The following is a 21,793-nucleotide window of genomic DNA, read 5'->3' as shown; positions in this document are numbered from 1 at the left end:
TTTTTTGAGACAGGGTAGTTGAGACTGACCTGGAACCCACTATGTAGCCCAGGCTGGTCTCGAACTCACAGCGATCTTCCTGCCTCAGCCTCCTGAGTGCTGGGATTACAGGTGTGTGCCACCACGCCCGGCTTAAATTCTTCATTTCCTATCCATACTCCTTTCTTTTCTCTTGTCTAATTGCTTTAGCTAATGTTTCCACTATATTGAACATAAGTTTTGACCATGGGCATCCTTGTTTTGTTCCTACTATTAGAGGGAAACTTCTCAGTTTTTGACCATTTAGTATGATGTTGGCTATTGGCTTGCCATAAATGGCTTTTATCAGATTGAGATAAAGACCTCCTATTCTAATTTTCTGTAAGATTTTTATCATGAATGGGTGTTGGACTTTGTCAAATATTTTTTCTGCATCTATGATGATCATGTTGTTTTTGTCTTTGGTCTTTAATGTTGTGTATTATTTACTGAATTGTGTAGGTTAAACCATCCCTACATCCCTAGAATGAATCCTACTTGGTCGTGGTATATAATTTTCTTGAGGATTTACTTCATTCTGTTTCCCACTATCTTATTGATTAGATTTATATTCAATAAGAAGATTGGCCTGTAGTTCTTTTCTATTTGGGTCCTTTTCTAGTTTTGGAATCAAGGTAATGCTTGCTTCCAGATATTAGTCTGGGAGTTTTGCTTTCTTCTGAATATCACTGAAGAATTTGAGGAGTACTGGCATTAAATTTCTTATAGAATTCAGCAGTAAATCTGTCAGGATGTGCTTTGTTGATAGTTAATTTCATTGACTAATATTGGCAAATAAGAAATTTTATACCTTCTTGATTCAGCTTTGGTAATTTATATGTATCTAAGAATCTTGAGACCATACTCTTAAGTAAATTGGACACACATGTTTAAATACACATATTCCCTGGTGTGAAAAATCAAAAGTGGAAATAAGACTGAAATGTATAATGGATGTTGGTAAATGGGAAGAAACTGTTCAAATGAGAAGGGGAACAAGGGAGGAAGGAGGAAGGGACAAGAAAAAAGTGAACATAGAAGGAAAAATGGAAACAAAGCTTTTGTTCATAGGGGAGGGGGGTTGAAGGGGGATATGGGATAAAATTTATTTTAAAAAACAGAGTATAGGTTCTCAAGGTAGGTATCATTGATGATTCTCTGATTTCTCCAGGATCCCGATTTTGTCCTTTTCATATCTAATTACACAGATTTGAGTTTTTTCCTTTTTGATACAGTTGGCTAAGGGTTTATCTATTTTATTCAATCCTTCAAAGAACCCATTCTTTGATTCACTGATTCTTTATTCTGTTCTCTTAGTCTTAACTGCACTGATTTCTACTCAGATACTTATAATTTTCTCTCTCATATGCGCTTTGGGTTTAGCTTGCTTTTTGTGGAACTTTTTCAATTTCAGGTTGAGTGTGCTGTTCTGACATGGAAATGCAATGCTATAAATTACTCTCACAGGACTGCTTTCATTGCATCCCATGAGTTTTGCTGTCCTATTAGCATTATCATTTTATTGTATAAACTAATTTCTTCTTTAATTTCATCTGTGACCTACTGGTTGTTTGGAAGGGTGTTAATTTCCATGTGTTTATATACTTTTTGTGGTTTCTCGTGCCATTGCCCTGTGATCTGACAATATGCATGGCAAAATTTCAATTTCTTTGCATTTACTTAAACATGTCCAATGAACTAGTATGTGGTCTATTTTGGAGAGAGTCCTGTATGCTTCTGAAAAGAAGGTGTATTCTGTTGTGAGTTGGAATAGTCTATAGAAATTCACTAAGTCTATTTGTAAAGGTTTGGTTCAACTCTGGTATCTGCCAAATTTGATCTATTTATGATAGTGGGGTATTGAAGTCCCCTATTAACTGCATTACTGCTTATCTGATTTTTCACATCCATTAGTGTCTGTTTTATATAGTTGGATGTGCTGCTCTTCTGTGCATAAATGATCATCTCTTCCCTTAAGTATGTAGTGTTTTTTCACTCTTCTGATCAGTCTTGGCTTGAAATCCACTTTCAAATAGAATCTTTCATTTTTTCCTTTGATGATTAATAACCATAAACCCATCTTCTATATTTGATATTTAATCTTCACATTGGTTGATTCTGTTGCATATACTTTCAATAGAAAAGTTAATATCCTGGATGTCTGAATCTGTTTTCATGAAGTCCATTTCTTCCCTATTGTTGGACATGCATAATTTGCATCATTTTCTTACTTTCCTCTATTTTTAAACATCTGTTTCTACTCTAGATTCATTAAACATGCCCTTGATTATGGTTATCATTGCATTAGTAATCTGCATAATTATTTCTGACATGTTTTATTTTAGGGTGTTATTCACCCACTGTGTTACTTCTGGTGCTACTATTTCAGAAAGTTCAGCTGGGTGGCTTTTTATTTCCTCCACTTCAATGTCCCCTGGATTTTCCTTGGGTCAGCTGGAGGTCTGGGACTGCATTTTGCTTCCATGTCTCATTTTATAATTTTCAAATTTCTTTCCTGCTTTGATGCTTATAACCTGTTTATAGGAGGTAGGTTTTGTTACTTGTATTGAGACCTCCTTAGTAATGCCTATTTTCCAGAGATGTCTTCTGAGTATATTTGGCTTTTGGCTTTTGAATCTCTCTCTTCAATTTATCAGGGATAAGAAGTTGCTGACTATTTGGCATACCACTCAGTTCTTTGGTACTGGATTATGGTATTGTTTATAATCCCTAAACAATCTTGGTATCAAAAGAACAACTGATCACAACTATGTCACCTTAGCTAAAGTAGTATCAGCATCAAGCACAAGCTAGAAAATTCCAAATTGTGCTGTTAATTCACCTCCTTAAACCGTATGTAAAAGATTTATAGTTATATAACAAAATCTAGGGGGCCAGGGGTTTAGCTCAGTGGTACCATGCCCACTTTGAAAGTACAAGGTCCTGCGTTTGATCCCTGGTAGTGAAAAAAAATTTATTTAAAATAAATCAGAAAATTATATACAGTAAATATCCTCTCAACAAAGTGATGATATCCTCAGGGGAGAAAACTGAAAAGGGATGAGGCAAAAACTAGAGAAAAGAAGAGAAAGAGATTACAAACAAAGCTGAAGGATAAAGGAAAACTCCCCAACCTTGGAAAACTGGGGAAGAAGACAGGAGGGAAAGAAAGAAGGACAAAACCAAAACAAGAGCAATACAAAAAACCTAAAAATAATGTTCACACTCATGAAAAAACAAAAACATCAAGAAAAACAAACACAAGCAAAGGGAAAAGATTTCTTTGTGATTTCAAGCCTGTGATTATCTTCTAGGATCTACAGTTCTGTGGTAGTGTTTGATTCAGTGTATGTCTCCAACGTCACTGTTAGATAGCTATAAGAGGCAGAGTGAGCACAGATCTGTACTGAATGTTCCCAGCAAGCCTTCAGTAGGATCAGGGCAAGACTGTGCATAATTCCAACAAGCCTGCAGGAAGAACAGGGCAGATAGGAAGCCTACAGTAGGAATAGCTGAGGATGGTGCTTTCAATTCTATAAAACTTCAAGCTAATCCTGACCTCTGCTTGTGGGGCTGGAGCCTGAGTTGTTCAACCTGCAATGCCCTGGGTTGTTTCTTGCTGCCCTGACTTCAGCTCCCTTTCCCTGGATTTCTCTCTCTCAGTTATGCCTCAGAGTCTCTGGGAGCCCTGAGCAGAACCCAGCACACAACTCCAAGACCCAGGTTCATTTGGAACCTCCCTAAAATGGTGTATGGCCATACTCCCTCTGTAGAAGACATTTGGACTGGAGTTACTCACCAGCTGTTGTAGTTCATGGAATCAATCGCTCCATTCCCCTGCTGCATTTCTGTGTGGCGGCCTCTGGGGTCACCTGCCCTCAATGTATCTGTGTAGATTCAAGCTTCCTCTCATGCTGAAAGCTGGGAGTCAGGGTGGAAGTGCAGTTTGCCACCTCCCTTTTCTGTGTTGAGGTCTGTCTCTTCACTTTCTCTGTGGGCTCCAATGATTCCCCCTTCAGATTCTTCCTGGGTCTCTGGGATTCACCTCCTTCCGTTTTTTCCTCCCTAAGCTGTTGTAATACAGCGTGTGGATTCTGTATCAGAGGCTGGCTCACTGCTGCATACTGCACCATCATTTTCCCAGAAGTCCTATTTTCAAATTATTACAGAGTATCAATACCAAGCCTTATAAGGATAGCATAAAAAGGAAACATGATTGACCAATCTCACTTATGAATAATACTAGTAACTGGATTCGTTATACTTAAAAATATAATGTCACAAGTCCAGTCTATGCAAGGGTGGCTAAATGTCATAAAGTCCATTAACTCATGGATGTGTTTAGTTCACTATACTGACATACCTAGAGAGAAAAATAGACAAAAAATAAAATTCAACATATATGAAAGACAAAGTCATAAACAGACCCTCATATGGCCAGCTTTCCTGCTACCTTGCCTCATTCCAAGGCAAAAATCTATTTTACTTGTTAAATAGAGAGATCCCTGCCAAAGTCAGGAGTGACTTCTATTTCTATTATTTAGCATTGTTTTTTCCCCATTAAGTTTATTTAAAGCAAACGATACAGTTACATTTATCAATGGGATCTTATCATTGGGATATGTCTTGGTTCTTGTTTTTTCCCCATACCCCTGCCCTCCCTTCACCCTGCTTCACCCTTCCCTATTTACAAAAACTATGCTTTCATTTTTCCACATTTTTTCTTTTCCCTTATTTCCTTTCCCCTCCCCTTCCCACTTCTATTTTAGCCATTTTCTTCCTATTTCACACTCTCAAGTAAACCATTTGAACCTTATTTATACTTTTAGTTTTTCACACCAGAGAAACTATTTGGTATTTATTCAAGTGTGTCCTATTTATTTCACTGAAGAGTATAGCCTCAGTGTGCATCCACTTAGCTATAAATGTTTCTAGTTTCTCATTCTTTATGGCTGAGCAGTACTCCATTTTATAGAAAAACCACATCTTCTTTATCCAGTCTCCAGTTGATGAACATTTGGGTTGTTTCCAAGTTTGTGCCGCTATTAACATGGGTGCACATTTATCACATGGTATGATTCTTTTAATTATTTTGGAAAGATACCCAGCAAAGGGATAGCTGGGTCAAGCAGAACCTCTAATCCTACTTCTTTGAGGTTATCTCCATTATTGATTTCCATAGTCGTTGCACCAGTCTGCATTCCCACCAACAATGGAGGAGGATTCCTTTTTCCCCACAGCCCTGTCAGCATTTGTTATTGTTTGATTTCTTGATAGCAGCCATCCTTTCTGGGATAAGGTGGAATCCCAGTGTTGTTTTCATCTGCATCTCTCAAATGATCAGTGATGCTGAATATTTTTTCATAATTTATTTGCTGCTTTTACTTCTTTGACAAATGTCTGTTCATTTCAGATGCCCATTTTTGAATTCTATGTATTTGGAGGGTCTGATTTTTTTTGAGTTCTTTATATATTCTAGATAGTAGTCCTTTGTCTGTAGAGTAGCTGGTAAACATTTTCTCCCACATTGTATGTTGTCTCTTAGCTCTGTTGGTGATTTCTTTTGCACTGCAAAAACTTTTTAATAGAATGAGATACCAGCTGTTGATTCTTTGTGCAAGCTGTCGTGCTGCTGAGGATATGCTCATAAAGTCTTCTCTGTCAATGTCTTCAGAGTTCTACGTGATTTACTTTTCTTAGTGTTTCTGTTTTGATATTTAGATCTTTAATCCACTTTTTTTTTTTTTTTTTTACCTTAGTGCACTGGTGAAAGATAGGGATCTGGTTTTAATCTTTGGCAAGTTGAAAGCCAGTTTTCCCATACCATTTATTAAAGAGTCTCTAATCATGTCTTTCATTCTTACCATCTCTGTGGTTATTTGGGAATATTTGTTTTAAATTTTTCTAGAGCCTCATTTATCTGTTTTTTTACTTCCTGTGCTATCCATTCAGGTGACCAGATGGTTGACTCTCGCTCGGACTTTTCCTTAATCTTTGGCAAGTTGAAAGCCAGTTTTCCCATACCATTTATTAAAGAGTCTCTAATCATGTCTTTCATTCTTACCATCTCTGTGGTTATTTGGGAATATTTGTTTTAAATTTTTCTAGAGCCTCATTTATCTGTTTTTTTACTTCCTGTGCTATCCATTCAGGTGACCAGATGGTTGACTCTCGCTCGGACTTTTCCACCTCATTTCCCCAGTTTACCTTTGGTGAAGTGGAAGTCTTTGTGTCTTGTTTAAATGTCTTCTCATTTCTATTTTTGTCATTAGTACTGTCCTTGGTTTAATTCTTGGGTTAATACTTCAATCTTCCAGATATAACTGGTCTTTAAGTTTTGAGTCTCTAAAGACTCTGAGGCAATCTCATTTTCATTATACCAGGGAGGACAACTGACTGGATCAATCACAACACCCTGGCCCAAGTGATACAGTCAGCAACAGCATCAAGCACAGCTTAGAAAATGACAATTTGTGGTAGTTATTAATCTATCACCTTTAACCATGTGAATGAAATAAAAATCAAAGAGCAGCCCAAAATTTTGAATAACCTCTTCAATAAGGCAACATTACCCTTCAGGATGGGGATTTAGAAGGAGTTGGGGAGGGAGAGGTAGATAGATAGGATAGAGAAAGGTTAGAAGTGAGGTTAGAGGACACAGGAAAATCACACAAACTCTTAAGAGCTGTGGAAGAGGAGACAAAACGAAATATACACTTTACAAACTAACAGCAATAGGGAGGCTAGGGACTGTAATCATTTTCTTTTAAACCTAATGGCAATTGAGAGAAGGAAAAAGAAAAGGAAAAGAAAGAAAAGAAAATTGAATGAGGATAGGAACAGACGCAAAAAGGAAGAATAATGGGGAGCAAAGTGGGAGAGAGAGAAAAGAAAAAGATGATTTTTTAAAAGGAAATTTTTAAGAAAAAAATAGATAAAATTTTAAAAAAATGATTAAAGAGAAAGATACTGCTTTGAAAATGAAAAATACAAATAGAAATAGAGGGCCTCTTTGAGGGTATGCCTCTGTTCACACAATAGACAGCATGGGCAGGAGTCCACAGATCTAAGTTAATTAGTCTCAGCAGCTGTCCCTTGAGGTTCAGGTTGATTCCTGTCTGCAAGGTCCAGGCTGAAATCTTTGACCACCTGCTGGGCTTAACACTGAAGTTTCCCCTGAAGTTAGACCAAGTTCTGATGTGAGTTGCTGGTCCCTCTGACTTGCCAACTGTGGTGGTGTGGCATGCCTTTATCTCACATTTTCTTCACTTTCCAGTGGGCTTCAATTTTCATCTAGGCGCCTCAAAGAGGCCCTCATTCTCTAGTTCACGGGGGTTGAGGGGCACAAACAGTGCTGTGTTGGCACCTGTGCAGCTGGGGGTCACAAACTGCTGCTAGTCTCCTCTGGCGCACTGGGCCAAAGGGGCAAGCCTATCTTTTTAGCATTATTTTAAGGATATTTGCAAGGCAATGAGAAGAAAACAAGTATTAAAAAGTCTCTAAACCAGACTGTAGTGGTGCACACCTATAATCCCAACACTTTGAGAACCAGAGGAAGGGTAACGGTGAATTCAGACCCAGCCTGGGCAACTCAGTGATTTACTCTTTCTGAAAAAAAATTTTAAAAGGCTAAAAATGTAGCCCAGTGCAAAGACCCTGGGTCCAATCCTCAATCTTGCCGGGGGAAAAAAAGCCTCAAACTTTCCTCTTTTGAAGATCATATATAGGAAAGTCCCAATATATAAAGTTAGCGTACTGAAACCCAAAGCCTTTATGCAAGTGGTTTCTAGTGGAACAATAACTGAAGAAAGTATCTCATTCCCCAAAGCAGAACACAATAAACAACTTATTAACTTCAAGGATATAGGCCCCTCCCTGAAAACCTATAAAATACTCTTGAAAGATATAAAAGGTAAACTTGGACAGATGGAAATTCATACATGTTCTTGGATAGGAAAACTCAATATCATGAAGATGTCAGTGTTCCTTAATTTAGACATTTACTGTAATCATAAAATTTACCATGCTTTTCCCCTTTGGGGCTGCATGAGTTAATTACCAAATTCACACTGAAGAACATTCAAGCAAGACTATGAAAGAAAACTCTAAAAACAATAGCATTTTTCAAGGTTCTAAAACTGAAATATTATGGCACTGCTGCATGAACAAAACAATTTCTAAATTCATAAATGGGATAGTTTGCTATAACTCAAAATGCAAAAGTAGTAAGGGAAAAATACTGATACAAGTATCCTCCTAATAAACCAAAAAGAAAAAGAAACACACATTTCTAAAATAAAGGAAAAATGTTTGCAAGTAATATCACACACACACACACACACACACACACACACACACACACAGTAAGGCCAAAATCTTGAAGACCCTCAGTTTACTGCACAGTTTTGGAGAAAAAAAGTAGAAGCAAGTAAAAAAGTATACTAAAAACCAAAACAAATATTAAGGAAAAATGGAAATAAACCTCACTCTCTAACATGCAGGTAACATAACCACATAAGGAAATAAGGCACTAGAACTAATATTATAGTACTTTAAATGAATGTCCATGTCCATTGTGAGTTATGTTCTGTGGTTAAAAAGAAGTGCACAAAAAATCTTAAATGTTACTATTCATAATAGTAGCAACAGTACAGTTATTTTGAATTTTAATATATATATACATACTAGGATAAAGAATATATGTTAACCTATTGAGAGGTAAGATTTTCAGAATTATACTGAAAATAAAAAAGAGACAAGTTTTAAGTAATGGAAGGAAAAGAACACTCATGTGATTTTACATTTGTACAGTATGAATTCATGAAATTTTTGCCCTCCTTAAAAGCTTATCTCTATCTTTCTAAAAGCACAATAAATATTCCACTCACCCAGATTACCGTCTTTACATCCCATTTCTCATGAAAGGGATACCAAGTTCTCTAGAGAGGTAGATGAATCCAGATCTGGAACATCCTGTCACACTCAAAGCAGAAAAGCTGCCGAAGAGCTCTGGGGTTACACCACAGTGTCCAAAGCCAGTTTCACAGGGATCCTGCTGGTATGGACAGGACATTCAGAATATCAGCAAAAATGACTACAAAGGGCTGAAATCCTGAAATCCACAAATACATAACACACGAGTTTTAGTCACCACTAGAGGTTTCAGGGAACCAACTCATCATTCTGAAAACCAAAAAAAAAAAAAAAAAAAAAAAAAAAAAAAACAAGTATCATCATGCTTTTCCTATATAAACTGCAATTTAGAGTAAGCTGCAGTTCTATATTGTAGAACTTCAAATAATTAAATCTAGAAGACAGAATTCAAAAATTAACATTTTACAACCACTGATGAAATAACCAAGGCAATGATCAGTGGAGGCTGAAACCACTAAATAGCTTTAATTTTAAACCATGATTGCTACAGTGGGGACAGTTACAATGAGACATTCCCAGGCCTCAGGAATTCAGATGTGGGACAATCTGACATCACAAGCTCCATCCATGTGTCACACAAAGATGTTCACTTCTCTAACTACCAAGCCTTATGCCTCTATCTCATTACCTATCTACAGGAAAGACAAGACCAAGTTAAATTACACCCTGAACAATCAATCATGCAAAGCTAGGATCAGATGCAATGTAAAATCACATGAGTGTTCTTTTTCCTTCCATTACTTAAAACTTGTCCCTTTTTTTATTTCAGTATAATTCTGAAAATCCTACCACTCAATAGGTTAACATATATTCTCAAACAAATAAGCAATATATTTGTCACTTTCTTCAGTGAGACACAATACCTGTTACTTGCAATGTAAAGGAAGAGAGGTTAATTTAGCTCACATTTTGGTTAATAGCAGGTTCCAATTTAGGACAGCATGGCAGTAGGGAAGAGTGGAGGAAAAGCTGTTTACTTCATGGCATTCAGGAAGCTGATACTCAAGGGGGGAGCCAGGAGAGTTAGAACCTCTGTGTCTCACCCACGATTACTCCCTCTTCAACCAGCCCCAGCTCCCAACAGCAAGTATGTTACAGTACACCCCTAACCCCATCACCTTTCAAAGGTCCTGCTTATGATTCCATGAGTATTTAGGTGGGACAATCAACTGCCACCAAAAGCCAAACCATGATCCCTGTTTGCTGTTTTCTTTGCAGGTGCCTATTTTCATCCCCATCTTGGTGATTCTACTCTCTGTGTTCCTGGTTCTGGCCCCGATCATCAGTAAGCCTACCTGGGAGTACCTCTACTGTGTGTTGTTTATACTAAGTGGCCTTATATTTTACTTCCTTTTTGTCTACTCCAAGTTTGGATGGGCTCAGAAAATCTCAAGTAAGTATCACCAGAAGGCTGCATGACATTACAGAAAGGCAGACAGCCCAGCGAACCACCTTGCCTCTTATCCTGCACATACCCTCATCACAGGATCAGGCAGATGTCATCTTTTCAGGACATATGACCTTCTCCCTCACTGCAGAGCCTCTGGGTTCAACCCTGAACTTTTTCCTTTTGGGAGGGCGGGAGTCATGGGGTTGTCTTTCACTAAGTTGTTCAAGCTGACCCTGAATTCTTGATCCTCCTGCCTCAGCCTCCACAATGCTGGGATTACAGACAGGCATCACCACACCTGGCTTTCATTGCTGCTAATGACTAACAAGCAGGAAGGAAAAGCACTGTTTTTGTTTTATTTGTAAAGTACGCTTAACACAAATTTCCATCTAATCCACTGTTGAGTGGACAGCTCAGTAGTATGGAATATGTTCTCATCTCCAGAGCATTATTTTCTCCTGACAGCTGCAGAAACATCATCTAAGAGCCTCCCCAGGACATGCCAGAGTGGGCAAATTGACACTGGGTAATTGGAGAAAGGTCCTGAGCCTTCCTACGCTGAGGACACTGGTGTCACTCTTCATTCTGCAGCCCTGACCGACCCTCATCTATCTTAGGACAAACACAACTTTAGCTATTTGTGTATTTTTGCGTCTAAAAAGAAGCATTATGCTGAAGTCTGTGAGAGAGACTGAAACTACACCTATTTTTAAAGCTGATAACTGTACTATACTCACAATATTTTATCTCCCAAGTAGCTTGGTTTTGGGAAACCTTCAGAGCTCCTGAGCAGCCTCACCTGGGAGGCAATCAATGGCCCATTTTTTTCCTCTGCTCTGAGTGCCTTGAATTGGGGCAGTACACAATATCATCCTGGATCCAGCACTGTGCCCGGCACACTCCAGCTAATTGATATTTATTTACCTCTTCCTTGCTCCTGTCAGCCTATCTGGCCAGGAAAGAACTCTGCAGGCCTCCTATGAGGTTATTTATGTACTTGCAACTTCGAAAATGAAAATAACTATCCATCCATCCATAATTCACATAGAACTTAGAGAAGTATGAAAGAGCAAAACCCAACTAGAAGACAGGAAAATAGATGTGGGACTCAAGCACAGCCAAAGTGGGTGAGCTTGTCTGTCCTCAGAGCCTTTCCCCACCTGCTTCCCCAGCTGGGGAGTCAGGGACCATCACTTACCTGACAGCAATGCCAGAGGTGAGAGAGAGGATTCATTTTCTATAATTAGCAAAGTGAAAACAAAGCATAACATGAGTGTCATTTCCATCCAGGACTTTCTGCTTTTCTACTTAGTTCCTTCTACCCCCAGCCTCTTTGCTCTGCTCTTAACCTCAGCTGATAGGCTGCAGGCACACACCTATAGAAAAAAAAAGAAAATTAGTGAAATCCACCCCCACTCTCCACTTCAGAAATGTGCTTGGATTTGATCAGACTGACAGAGAGCCTAAGCAGGATGACTTGCAACCTAAATGGTACAAAATATGATTTGCTTCTTGCCACTCGCATATCTAACCAAGCTGTTCCCTCCAAAAACTGATAAGCAGTTGTGTCAAGTTAGTGAACATAAAAAACTATTTCAAACAAAAGCAGTCTCAGTGACTTCAGACTACTCGCCACTTGGTCAGTGGCAGTAAATACATCCACATATGAGTCACGCATACTTTTCCTATTGGGTAAATTGTTGAGGAGATAATAAAATATTGAGAAGGTTCCCAGTTCCTGAATAGGAAATAAGTGAATCCCAAAGAACACAGCTAGTAGGATAGTTCTGACTCACTTTAAATACCAGATGTCCCAAGTGCAAGGTGTAAGAGGAACATACTACTACGGGGTAAGAATATCACCAACAAGCACAGTGAAGCCTTTCAGCTACATTTTTCTAACTGTCATGATTTGCTGACTTGTGTTCCAGAGCCAGTTACTATGTACCTACAGATGCTGATGGAAGTCGTCCCACCAGAGAAAGACCTGGAGTAACAAGTGCATTTCTGTAGCTCAAAGCTATGATGAATTTATTTTTGTAAGCAGTATTTGTGGTTATTTTTCCTATGAAAAGTGTTCAGATGTTTATATAATATTTTTAGATAACCTTAATACTATGGGTGGTGTTCTAGACAGGAGGAGTGATAGGTGTGTGTTAGTTATTAAGAGAAGAGTCACCTAACAGAAGGCTGGTGGCAGGTTGCATAAAACTCACCATTCTGGAGAGAACTATTTAATAAGGATACAACACACTGAAACACAGAGCAGGACTGGGGGTTTTGCTCAGTGGCAGAGCATTTCCTTAGCATGTGCAAGGCACTGCATTCCATCACTAGCACTGGAAGTAAATAAGTTAAATTAAATTTAAAATAAAAAGATAAGAGTGATCTATAAAGGCTACTCCTATAAATCAGGTAATATTTTTGCCTTGATATTAGTGGCAAGTATTTAAAAATTTTTTTTTCAAAATACAGTTTACTCTGACCTCTCCCTACCTCAAAAGCCCTGATGCCTCTGTGTTTAACCTATGACGCATACGGCAAGTCTGTGCCAGGCTGCTTAACAAGGCCCTCACTGCCAAAATCCTCACCCCTCCAGAACCACTGGAAGCCTGTGTGACAAGGGTCAGCTTCATCATGGGTCACACAGCCTGCTCCCACCAGCCTTCACAGGCATTTTGGTCATAAGAAAGCACAGTGAATAAAATTTTACTTTGCATCTGGCATTCAGGGAATGAATATATTGTTTTAAAAAATGTAAACAGTAACATTTCTGAGAGAACACTGAAATTTTATTGATACACCACAAAAGTCACTCACATCACAATGGAGAATGGGACCAATTTTAGAAGCACAAACACTAAAGTACTTTCCTTTGCATTTCAGAAATTTACCCAGACATGCAACCCGTATGTTTTAATAGCAGTATAAAAAAACAATTGGTAAAGTCAGGCATGGTGGCACACGCCTGTAATCCCAGCACTCAGGAGGCTGAGGCAGGAGGATCGCTTTGAGTTCGAGATCAGCCTGGGCTACATAGTGAGTTCCAGGTCAGTCTCAACTACATAGTGAGACCCTGTCTCAAAAAACCCAAAACCAAAAAAAAAAAGGTGACTGTTTACTCAGCCTTCTACATCCTACAGCGTACTATCCAAAAATTGAAGTGTCTAAAAAAGAAGTTGAGATTGTAACCTATAGTACTCCTGCCACAGTATCTGTCAGTGGACCACAAGAGTCTGCACTGTGTCTTCTCCCAGGCAGGCAACACTGCTGCCTGCTCCAGGACATGCCATTGCTATTCCTAAGAGACTCAGCACAGCAAGCCGGTGCCCACAGGAAAGTCTCAGGGGGCCTGGCTACTTCTCTAGGCCTCCACTGCAGGATGAGTCCTGAGTGGAACCTTTCCAGCACAGATACCAGAACTCTCTGCTTCCTCATAAGATACCCGCCAATCAACCAATCAGTTACAGGGGAGCAAGGCCAGGTTCCTGGCATCTAGCCAGGCTGGGCCACATCCTTCGCCTGGAGGGCAGTGCTCTGATGCCTGTCAAAGAGTCCCTGCACAGATGCAGATGAGATCCCTGCCCAGCAGCACTCTGGGCATGGGTTGTGGAGAAGGGAGGCTGAGCATGAGCTCAGCATCTTATTTTACACATGAGGAAACAGAGGCAGAGCAGGACCCACCCCTGCTCATGGGAGCAGTGTGATGATGAGTTTAACTCAGTTCAAGTAATGGCTCACATGCGAGATTACAGGAGCCTGAGCATCCATGCTGCCATGTGCCCACCAGTCACAATCTGTCAGTGGTCTTTTCCACTTCTAGAAGAATTTGACAACCGATGTTGAGGAAATTCACAGAGGTTTCTTTTGGGGGTGAGATGCTGGGAGTTGAGCCCTGGAGCGCTCTACCACTGAGCATTATCACCAGCCCTTTTGGAGACAGGTCTTGCTAAGGTGCACAGGCTATCCTTGAACTTGTGATCCTCCTGCCTCAGCTGAGTGCATAAGGTTTTCAATTTCCCAACAGCTCACATTTCCAACTTTCTCAATCAACAAAGAAAGCCAAACATGCAAGGCTAACCCCGAGGCATTCCTACATTAAGTGGCAAGAACTATATACACTCTCTCAAGAATCTGGTGACAGGTGCTACAACCTTACCAAGGATGCTCACCTCCCCGCACAGGTGTTCTGAGGGTCACCTCCAGGCTCTGTACGATTCCCATTAAGCTGCCAAAAAGAGCCCTTAGTCCAGCAGTAGCAAAACTATGGCATACATGCTGCAGTGGGCTGTGTATATCACTGGAAGCTCTAGAAGGTTTTTCATCAGTGACTTAGTCCCTTTTTGAGTCCAGGGGTTTATCTGGAACCAGAAGCTTCACCTCTACAAAGCCTGGGTCTTGCTGGTCTCACTGAGGCCATCCCACTGTCCTTGGGAAAAGATGTGAGCTTCCTCCTTTCAGTAGCTCTCCATATTTTAAGAACTGTAAAAGCATTAGTACTGCACTCAGTGAGTGCAAATCTCAACTAACTTATGGTTGAAAGTATCTAACTTATGGCTGTAAGGCAGTTGCTGAGTATGAATTTGCAAGATGGAAGCCTCCATTTACATGCATAAGACCAACTTCTGAACAATACACCAAACACAAATGTAGGTCTAAGTGACAAAAGCATGAGGACAGACTTCAGGGAGTACAACCTGTCACTCAAGTGTCATGGTGTGCTCTCTGCCACTCAAACCTGAGCATGTCAGGATGGGTGTGAGTGGCACTGGGGAATACACACTGCAGCCTGGGCTTGGACCAGGCCTGTGTTTTTTGCTTCTCTCATTCCAGATCTAACTTCCACTCTCCTTTGACAATCATCATCATCATCATCATCATCATCATCAATCTTTATCACTGTATCTTCTAACATTTTTCTCAGAAATATTTCTAAGAATTTCTCAGCATTGTCCATCCAAGTGCCACAAGGCAACACGCAGTAGAACCTTATCTTTTAGCTGAAAAAAGGCTTGGCTATGACTGCTTGCCTTCCTAACTTCCAGTCACTTAGCAACTTCCATTTTTGCTCAGAGTCCTCTGGCTGCTCTTCAAGGTTTCAATGACACTTTCATTCGCTCTCACTTCCGTCACCATCTGAAGAGGTGTCACCGTCTTCAACCACCTTGGCCATTTTGCAGGACAGGTTTTTAGAACTTAAAACTAGAAGAGTTAGATATTATTTTAAAATATTAAGTATAGATTAGTAAATCTCCCCACCCCCTGTATTTTGCTCAATGCAGAAAATGTCTCTCGGATTCTAGCTCTACCTTGTAACTTACTTTATATTTTCAGTATTTTAGGCAAGAAATTGGCAAGTAGGGGTTGTGTGGTGGAGCATGCCTGTAATAGCAGCACTTGAGACTAAGGCAGGGGTAATGCCTTGAGTTTGAGGCCAGCCTGGGCTACACAGTGAGTTCAAAGCCAGACTGAACTACCAAACAAGCAAACAAAAAGAAACAAGCAGGTAAAATTTGTCTGCTTACAAATAAATTATTCCCTTAGAAGGACTATGTGTAAAAGTGTTATAAGAAGATGTAGATTGCTAAGTCCTCTTACCAGAACATTTAGTACCAAAATCAACCACAAAGAAGGAAATTTCTAACAGCTTTCCACAAACAGCCCATTTCCACAGATTCTGAATCCCTAAGATAAACTGACAGCCCTTCCCTCCCACCCTAGATTCAGGATCCTCCCTCCAGGGAGAGGGCCCTTCCCATCTCACCTTTTGAGAAGAGGCCTTCCTCTCTGTCCTCATCACCTTCTTCCCAGTGGTCAAAGTCAAAAGTCACATTAGGATTCTGTTCAATACAACAGTTTACATAAGTGAGCAGATATAACAGCCACATGTGAAGACCAGTGAACCACAGATCACAACGTACCTTCTGTCGGAGTAAGCCACGCCAGGATCCCCTTTTCTCTTTTGGGAGCGTAATAACAGGCTCGTCATTTGTAATTATGCACTTGCAGTCTTCTTTTATGACGTTGGCCTGCAGCTCCATATCAGCCAAGTAAAATTTGTCTCCCACCCATGCACTAGGTTTATAAACAGAAACAAAGTCAACTGCTAAATGTTGGAAATTATTTTACTTTATAATTAGATACACACAAACTTACCTGAAAATCACTCTATCGCTAAAGTATTTACATTTGTAATCCTTTATATTCGTTATTCTTATCTTAAGGATAACAGCATCATCTTTTTGGAACCACTTTATTTGTGGGTGGAAGCTAGAAAGGAAGAGAAAGGCTTGTTTATACATTACCAATGTTTAGTCCTAGTGGAGTAGCAGGTGCTCCAGCAATGGACAGACATACCTTTTCAGGGGTGGCTGCAATGTTCTATTAGCAGAAATATCTTCAGGGTTTTCAGATAAAGTTTCTGTAAAAAAATCAAATATTTTTACATAACATATAGATACAGATATGTACATATAAACTTTTTTACATTTTATCCAATTTTCAGATGAGAAATTACTCATGCAAAAATATAGATTTCATAATAAACCAAATACTCAATTGAAAAGAGAAAAAGTGCACATCATTCAGTTATATTAACATAACATTTTAAAATAAAAATGAGCTTTAACAAGTATTAAACAATCAGGGAAGTACAGTTACTCTTTGGAGAGGAACTACATTATGACTATCAATGGGATACAAATGCCCAGGCTTCTTTGTTCTGTCTCAACCTGTCAGGACAGTGCCAAAGACAACTTCTAGGATACAGACACCATGCTGCAGGAACAAATGCAGAACACTCATTTTCTAAGATAACACAACTGAATCCCTGCAATCTGAGATGTTAAAGGCTACCATCCAAAACCTTAACAACAATGTTCACAGCTACTCTGACTACAACAGTCCTAAGTGAAGGACTATATATTGCTAATACAACTTAGCAATTCAAAACCTATGGCTACTTGTAGTAATCCAGAAGAATTTCATAGCCACAATGTTGACTGGCCACAAGAGTATACTGCATGCTTCCAATTCAGGGAAACTTATGGTTACTGGACTCAGAAAGTGGTACCATGGAGGGTCCTGGAAACCCTCAACAGCATGTTCCAGGCATGACTAAGGGACAGGTGCACATGCACAGACCCTGATGAGCTACACACATCTCACTTTACCAGCTATACACTATGCTTCAAATAACAAAAATGGAAAACAGCTGCAAAAAAAAAAAAATGTCACTGAATTGTCTAAGCAGGAACAGAACAGCTAAGTGATGTCAGTCTGTGTCATCTCTGCATTTCATCTAAAGTAAAGGCTAAACGTAAGAAACTCTCCAAACACGAATGATTTAATTAACCATCTTGAAATAAGAAGTACCAACCGGATGTTGAGTTTTCTGACTTTGTCTCAGAGTCAGTCCCTCTTTCTGCACCACAGTTCTCTTGCTTCACTCCCTGGAGACAAGTGGTATCTTCTGCTGACACCATCGGAGATGAAGGAGATACCGTGGGAGGTGTCCTGGACAGAAGATGCAGTGATTAACTCTGGGACTTCCAGAGATGCTGCAGCAAATGAGGGGGATGGCAGGCAGTAATACTGAGGTGTTTGTGACCCTGAAGTTGATGACTGACTTACTGAGGGTGGGACAGGGCCAACCAGCTTTGCTCACTGCTGGGCTGTGCATCAAGCACTTGGTTAATAACAGACAGGGATTATAAAGGAAAAGAATTTGCTTATTTACTAAAGTAATTTTCTTTCCTAATTCACTGAACTTTTGAGCGCAGCAACACCGCTACTTCATCTCAAACAGGATAAAAAGGAAACGTGAAAAGGCATTTCCCTTCCTTGTCTGCTTGTCTCTCAGGCTGTCTTTGCTCAGAGACCATCCCATTACCATCAGGGTCAACTTCTAGAAATGTTGTTTGAAAAAGCAAATACTACTATTTATGTCTTTCTACCTATAACAGATAAGACACATGTTCTTAAACACACAGCAACCTACTAAATTAAATGTGCTGCTCTTCATTTCATAATATCTAGCTGGAGATTACTTCCTCTCGGTACACAAAATTCAGCTTAATTCTTTAAAAATTTTCTTACATTACATTATTCTTTTGCTTTGTGGACCACATAACCACCATAATCATGTTGAGTTTTTCTTTTGCAGTGCTAGGCAAAGAAGCCAGGGCTTTATGCATGGCAGGAAATACTCTACTCCAGGGCTGGGGATTTAGCTCAGTGGTTCGGCTGCCTGCCTTGCAAGTGCAAGGCCCAAAGTTCAATCCCAGGTACGAAATAAAAAGAGAAATACTCCACTCCTGAGTTATACTTGCACATCGGGTTTTTTTTTTTTTTTTTTTTTTTTTAATAAAGATGGGGTCTTGGTATGTTGCCCAGGCTGACCTTGAACTCACATTCTTCATGCCTCAGCGTCTGTGAGTGCTGAGATTGCAGGCGACCCAGCTAAATATCTTAAAAGTAAATAAAAATGTCTATATGATGAAATCTACCTTACATCCATTTCCCAGGAATCCAGTTCCCTTCTTTAAGGGTGGAAATATAATTGATTTTTTGTGCATCTTTTCCTTGGTGCTTCAAGCCTAAACAAGCAAACTTGTACAGACACAGGCACCACCACTCAATTTCAAGATCACAGTGCATCCTGAGGAGGGCGTGTTAGTTAATGCATCTCCCAGGGGACTTCTGACCTTTGTCTTTTAACCTGATCACAGCATTCCCCAAACAGCAGAGGACAGAGCACCCCACCCCCAGGCTGCCTCCTCCTCTTCTTCCACAGCTGACCTCCTTACTGGATGCTCCTCTGCCAGCTCTGCTCCTCCTGACTCAAAGTATCCTTGAAAGTGCCATCCCTAAACTGCTTCCTCCAAGCTCTGGTATGTGCACTGTTAAAAGAATATCTCATAAAAAAAAAGAGAGTATCTCATAAGTAGGAGGAAATTTAGACCAGAAGTGTACAGAAACCAGCTGGTATCCTAATTCCACAAATACCTAATAACACAGAAAACTAAAAAACTTCAGACTAAGCTGGGCACAGATGCGAGCTGAAGACAGGAGGATGGTAAGTCTGAGCACAGATTGGGCAATGTAGTAAGACTGTCTCACAACAAAAAAGAGCTTGGGGTATGGCTCAGTGTAAAGGCCCTGGTTTCAATCTCCAGTGAAACAAACAAAACAAGAACTTCAGACTACAAATCATTTTCATCTTTGCCAGGTTCTTCTAAATACCCTTATTTCCTGCTGCAATTTAAGCATCTTTCAGGGTCACCAACGGTAACATCACTAAACCCAGTGTTTTGCTGGGTCCTCATTTCATATGGCCAGTGGCAGCTGCTGACACAGCTCCTCTTGTGCCTCCCATCCAGAGCGGCCCTCTCTCAGGCTCCCTCACAGGCAGCTGGCTGTACCTTCTCAGGCTCTTGCTGCACAACAGCAGGTCCCACCTCTCAGCCCCACCACCTGCCTGCTCACTCTGTTGGAGCCCTGGCCAATCTCCTGTCTGCTACAGTGCCCCCATCTCTCACTACAAATCTGGCGGACCTGGAAAGCCCTGTGTTCCAGTCTCAGGTCACAACCCAGCACCAGCTGCTTCTCCCCATGCCATCTTGTCTGCCCTCTGGCCACAGTGTGTATCCCCAACCCCCACTCCAGTTATTCCCAGCACAGCAGCCACAAGCTGTCCTTTGACAATTATTCCTCTGTTCCAAACCCTGACAGCAACTTCCTTGTATCAGCCACAGGGTCCAGCAAGAGCTCACCCCACAGCCTCTCTGACCTACACGAGTCCTTTTCTCTCTCACTTGCTGCTCCAGGCTCAGTTCTTCCTCCTGATCCTACAATTCATTCCCAGGCCTCCCTCTGCCCACAGGAGGCTTCTCACAACCCATTATGGTCATGCCTCACCTCCACCTGTGCTCTATCCCTCGCCAGACCCAGCTCCCCATATTCCCTCCTGCTTTAACTATTTCATCTCATCTACAGCCATCTGACCCAGTGTACATATTCTACCCATGTGTTCATCTCTCCACTAAAACCTAGCCCCCTTTAAGGGAGGGCTGTTTGTCTGTTTCCCTACTGAGTTCTCAGGAGGGATTTATTAAATACTCATTGACCAAGTGAGTAATTCTTCTTAGTATTATTATTACTATTATTGTTGTACTGGGGTTGAACCCAGGGCCTTTCCACAGAGCTAAATCCCCAACCTTTTTTATTTTGGGGCAGAATCTTGCAGTGTCACTGAGTTGCCCCAGGCTGGCTTTCAATTTGGGGTCTTCCTGCCTCTGTCTCTCAGGGCGTTGGCATTACAGACATGTGCCACCATACTTAAGTGAATTGTAAAACTAAACTTCAGTTAATGGTATTCCAATTCCAAGTATTTACCAATTAATTTATCTGTTAGTTGGTCAAGTAGAACAAAGTTAGACTGAAAAAATGTCCCAGCATCTTGCTATGAAGATACACACAGAAAAATGATGGCTTGGGCAGCTCCAACCTCATGTCCCTCACAGAAATGTCAGAATACAACCAGAGCTGAGAAGCCTAATTGGAGACACTGTGTGAAAACAGCTGAAAGTGTGCTGTAATCAAGAAATGCCTAAGACAATGGTTTACAGCATTTAAAAATACACAGGACAATTCTGCTCCATGGACTGCCCTTGCCCTACCCCCTTAGCTTGGCCTCGTCCTCAGATGGAAGCAACCTGGTTTCTGTCCCTACTCACACCGGAGGGAGCAGAGTAGATTTCACTGGCAAGTTACTGTGTGCGTCTGGTCCCATCTGCCTAGGGGACACCTGGAGGACTGTGAAAGGTGCTCGTCTCTTTGTCCCAGGCAAGAAAAGTGGTGCACATGCTCCTAAAAGCTGCAAAGCACAACAGACCCACTGATGCCAAGCCCAATGATGACAGGAGGGCACACAAGACGGACCTCTGAGGCCTGGAGGAAAAGCTGGAGGTCAAAGCAGCTCCACAGTTCAGAGAACTCCGCAAATGCAGAGGTAAGAAGCGTGCTCAGAAGAGCCCCCAGAGCTTTCATCTTGGGCTGATCCCTAGGTGATCGTGTGGAGAAGCTGAAGTCACCACGCTAAACTATTGGGCAGCTGGTATGGACAATTCTGTGGTGGCTCGTCAAACGCAGAATCACCATGTGACCCGATTCTGCTTTGATCAAATAGCCAAAAGAAGTCAAAGCAGGGACTCCAGTAGGTGTATTTGTGTATACTTGTAAAAGCCGGTCCCTCCACATCCTCACCAACACTTGAGATTGCCCTTCTTATTTCCCCTTCCAGGTGGGGCTGTGGTGGTATTACTCAGCATGGCTTTAATATGTACTTCCCTGCTGATGAACGAGCTTGAGCACTGTTTCATACTGCAACTGAATACTGCAAAATGGCTGCTCAAGTCTTTTGCTCCTAGCAAAGTCTGTATTTTTCTTTCT

The 21,793-nt window shown here is 40.7% G+C and overlaps 2 protein-coding genes and 1 long non-coding RNA gene across 10 annotated transcripts in view; 1 reads left to right on the top strand and 2 right to left on the bottom strand.

Annotated features, from left to right (window-relative positions):
- Nucleotides 1–9,127, bottom strand: part of LOC104874015 — a 12,966-nt gene extending 3,839 nt beyond the window's left edge. Inside the window, exons 1-3 of one of the 2 annotated variants that reach the window (XR_783627.3) lie at nt 8,907–9,127; nt 3,818–4,167; nt 3,449–3,486 (exon numbers count right to left, since the gene is read on the bottom strand). This is a non-coding gene — a long non-coding RNA (uncharacterized LOC104874015). Of the gene's footprint in view, nt 1–3,448; nt 3,487–3,817; nt 4,168–8,906 lie in introns of those variants that run through there. The other variant, XR_783628.3, reaches the window with a different exon arrangement.
- The window catches only part of Slc7a9 (solute carrier family 7 member 9), a 31,987-nt gene extending 18,649 nt beyond the window's left edge, over nt 1–13,338 (top strand). Inside the window, exons 12-14 of one of the 3 annotated variants that reach the window (XM_010640969.3) lie at nt 10,171–10,345; nt 12,274–12,381; nt 12,818–13,338. In XM_010640969.3, coding sequence (XP_010639271.1) covers nt 10,171–10,345; nt 12,274–12,338 — 240 coding nt within the window. In that variant the 3' untranslated portion in view covers nt 12,339–12,381; nt 12,818–13,338. The other 2 variants (XM_010640968.3, XM_010640967.3) reach the window with 2 other exon arrangements.
- Nucleotides 13,339–13,398: 60 nt separating this feature from the next.
- The window catches only part of Tdrd12 (tudor domain containing 12), a 71,769-nt gene continuing 63,374 nt past the window's right edge, over nt 13,399–21,793 (bottom strand). For all 5 annotated transcript variants that reach the window (XM_033765715.1, XM_010640981.3, XM_033765713.1 and 2 more), the window contains 6 exons: nt 17,721–17,857; nt 16,700–16,763; nt 16,499–16,612; nt 16,264–16,417; nt 16,107–16,182; nt 13,399–15,544 (listed from right to left, as the gene is read on the bottom strand). In XM_033765715.1, coding sequence (XP_033621606.1) covers nt 15,453–15,544; nt 16,107–16,182; nt 16,264–16,417; nt 16,499–16,612; nt 16,700–16,763; nt 17,721–17,857 — 637 coding nt within the window. In that variant the 3' untranslated portion in view covers nt 13,399–15,452. The remainder of the gene's footprint in view (nt 15,545–16,106; nt 16,183–16,263; nt 16,418–16,498; nt 16,613–16,699; nt 16,764–17,720; nt 17,858–21,793) is intronic.

This window comes from Fukomys damarensis, unplaced genomic scaffold (assembly GCF_012274545.1).
Source record: "Fukomys damarensis isolate Sample0158 unplaced genomic scaffold, DMR_v1.0_HiC HiC_scaffold_19, whole genome shotgun sequence".
NCBI lineage: Eukaryota > Metazoa > Chordata > Mammalia > Rodentia > Bathyergidae > Fukomys > Fukomys damarensis.
The sequence above is the reverse complement of the archived record's forward strand: the minus strand, read 5'-3'. Positions and strand labels throughout refer to the sequence as shown.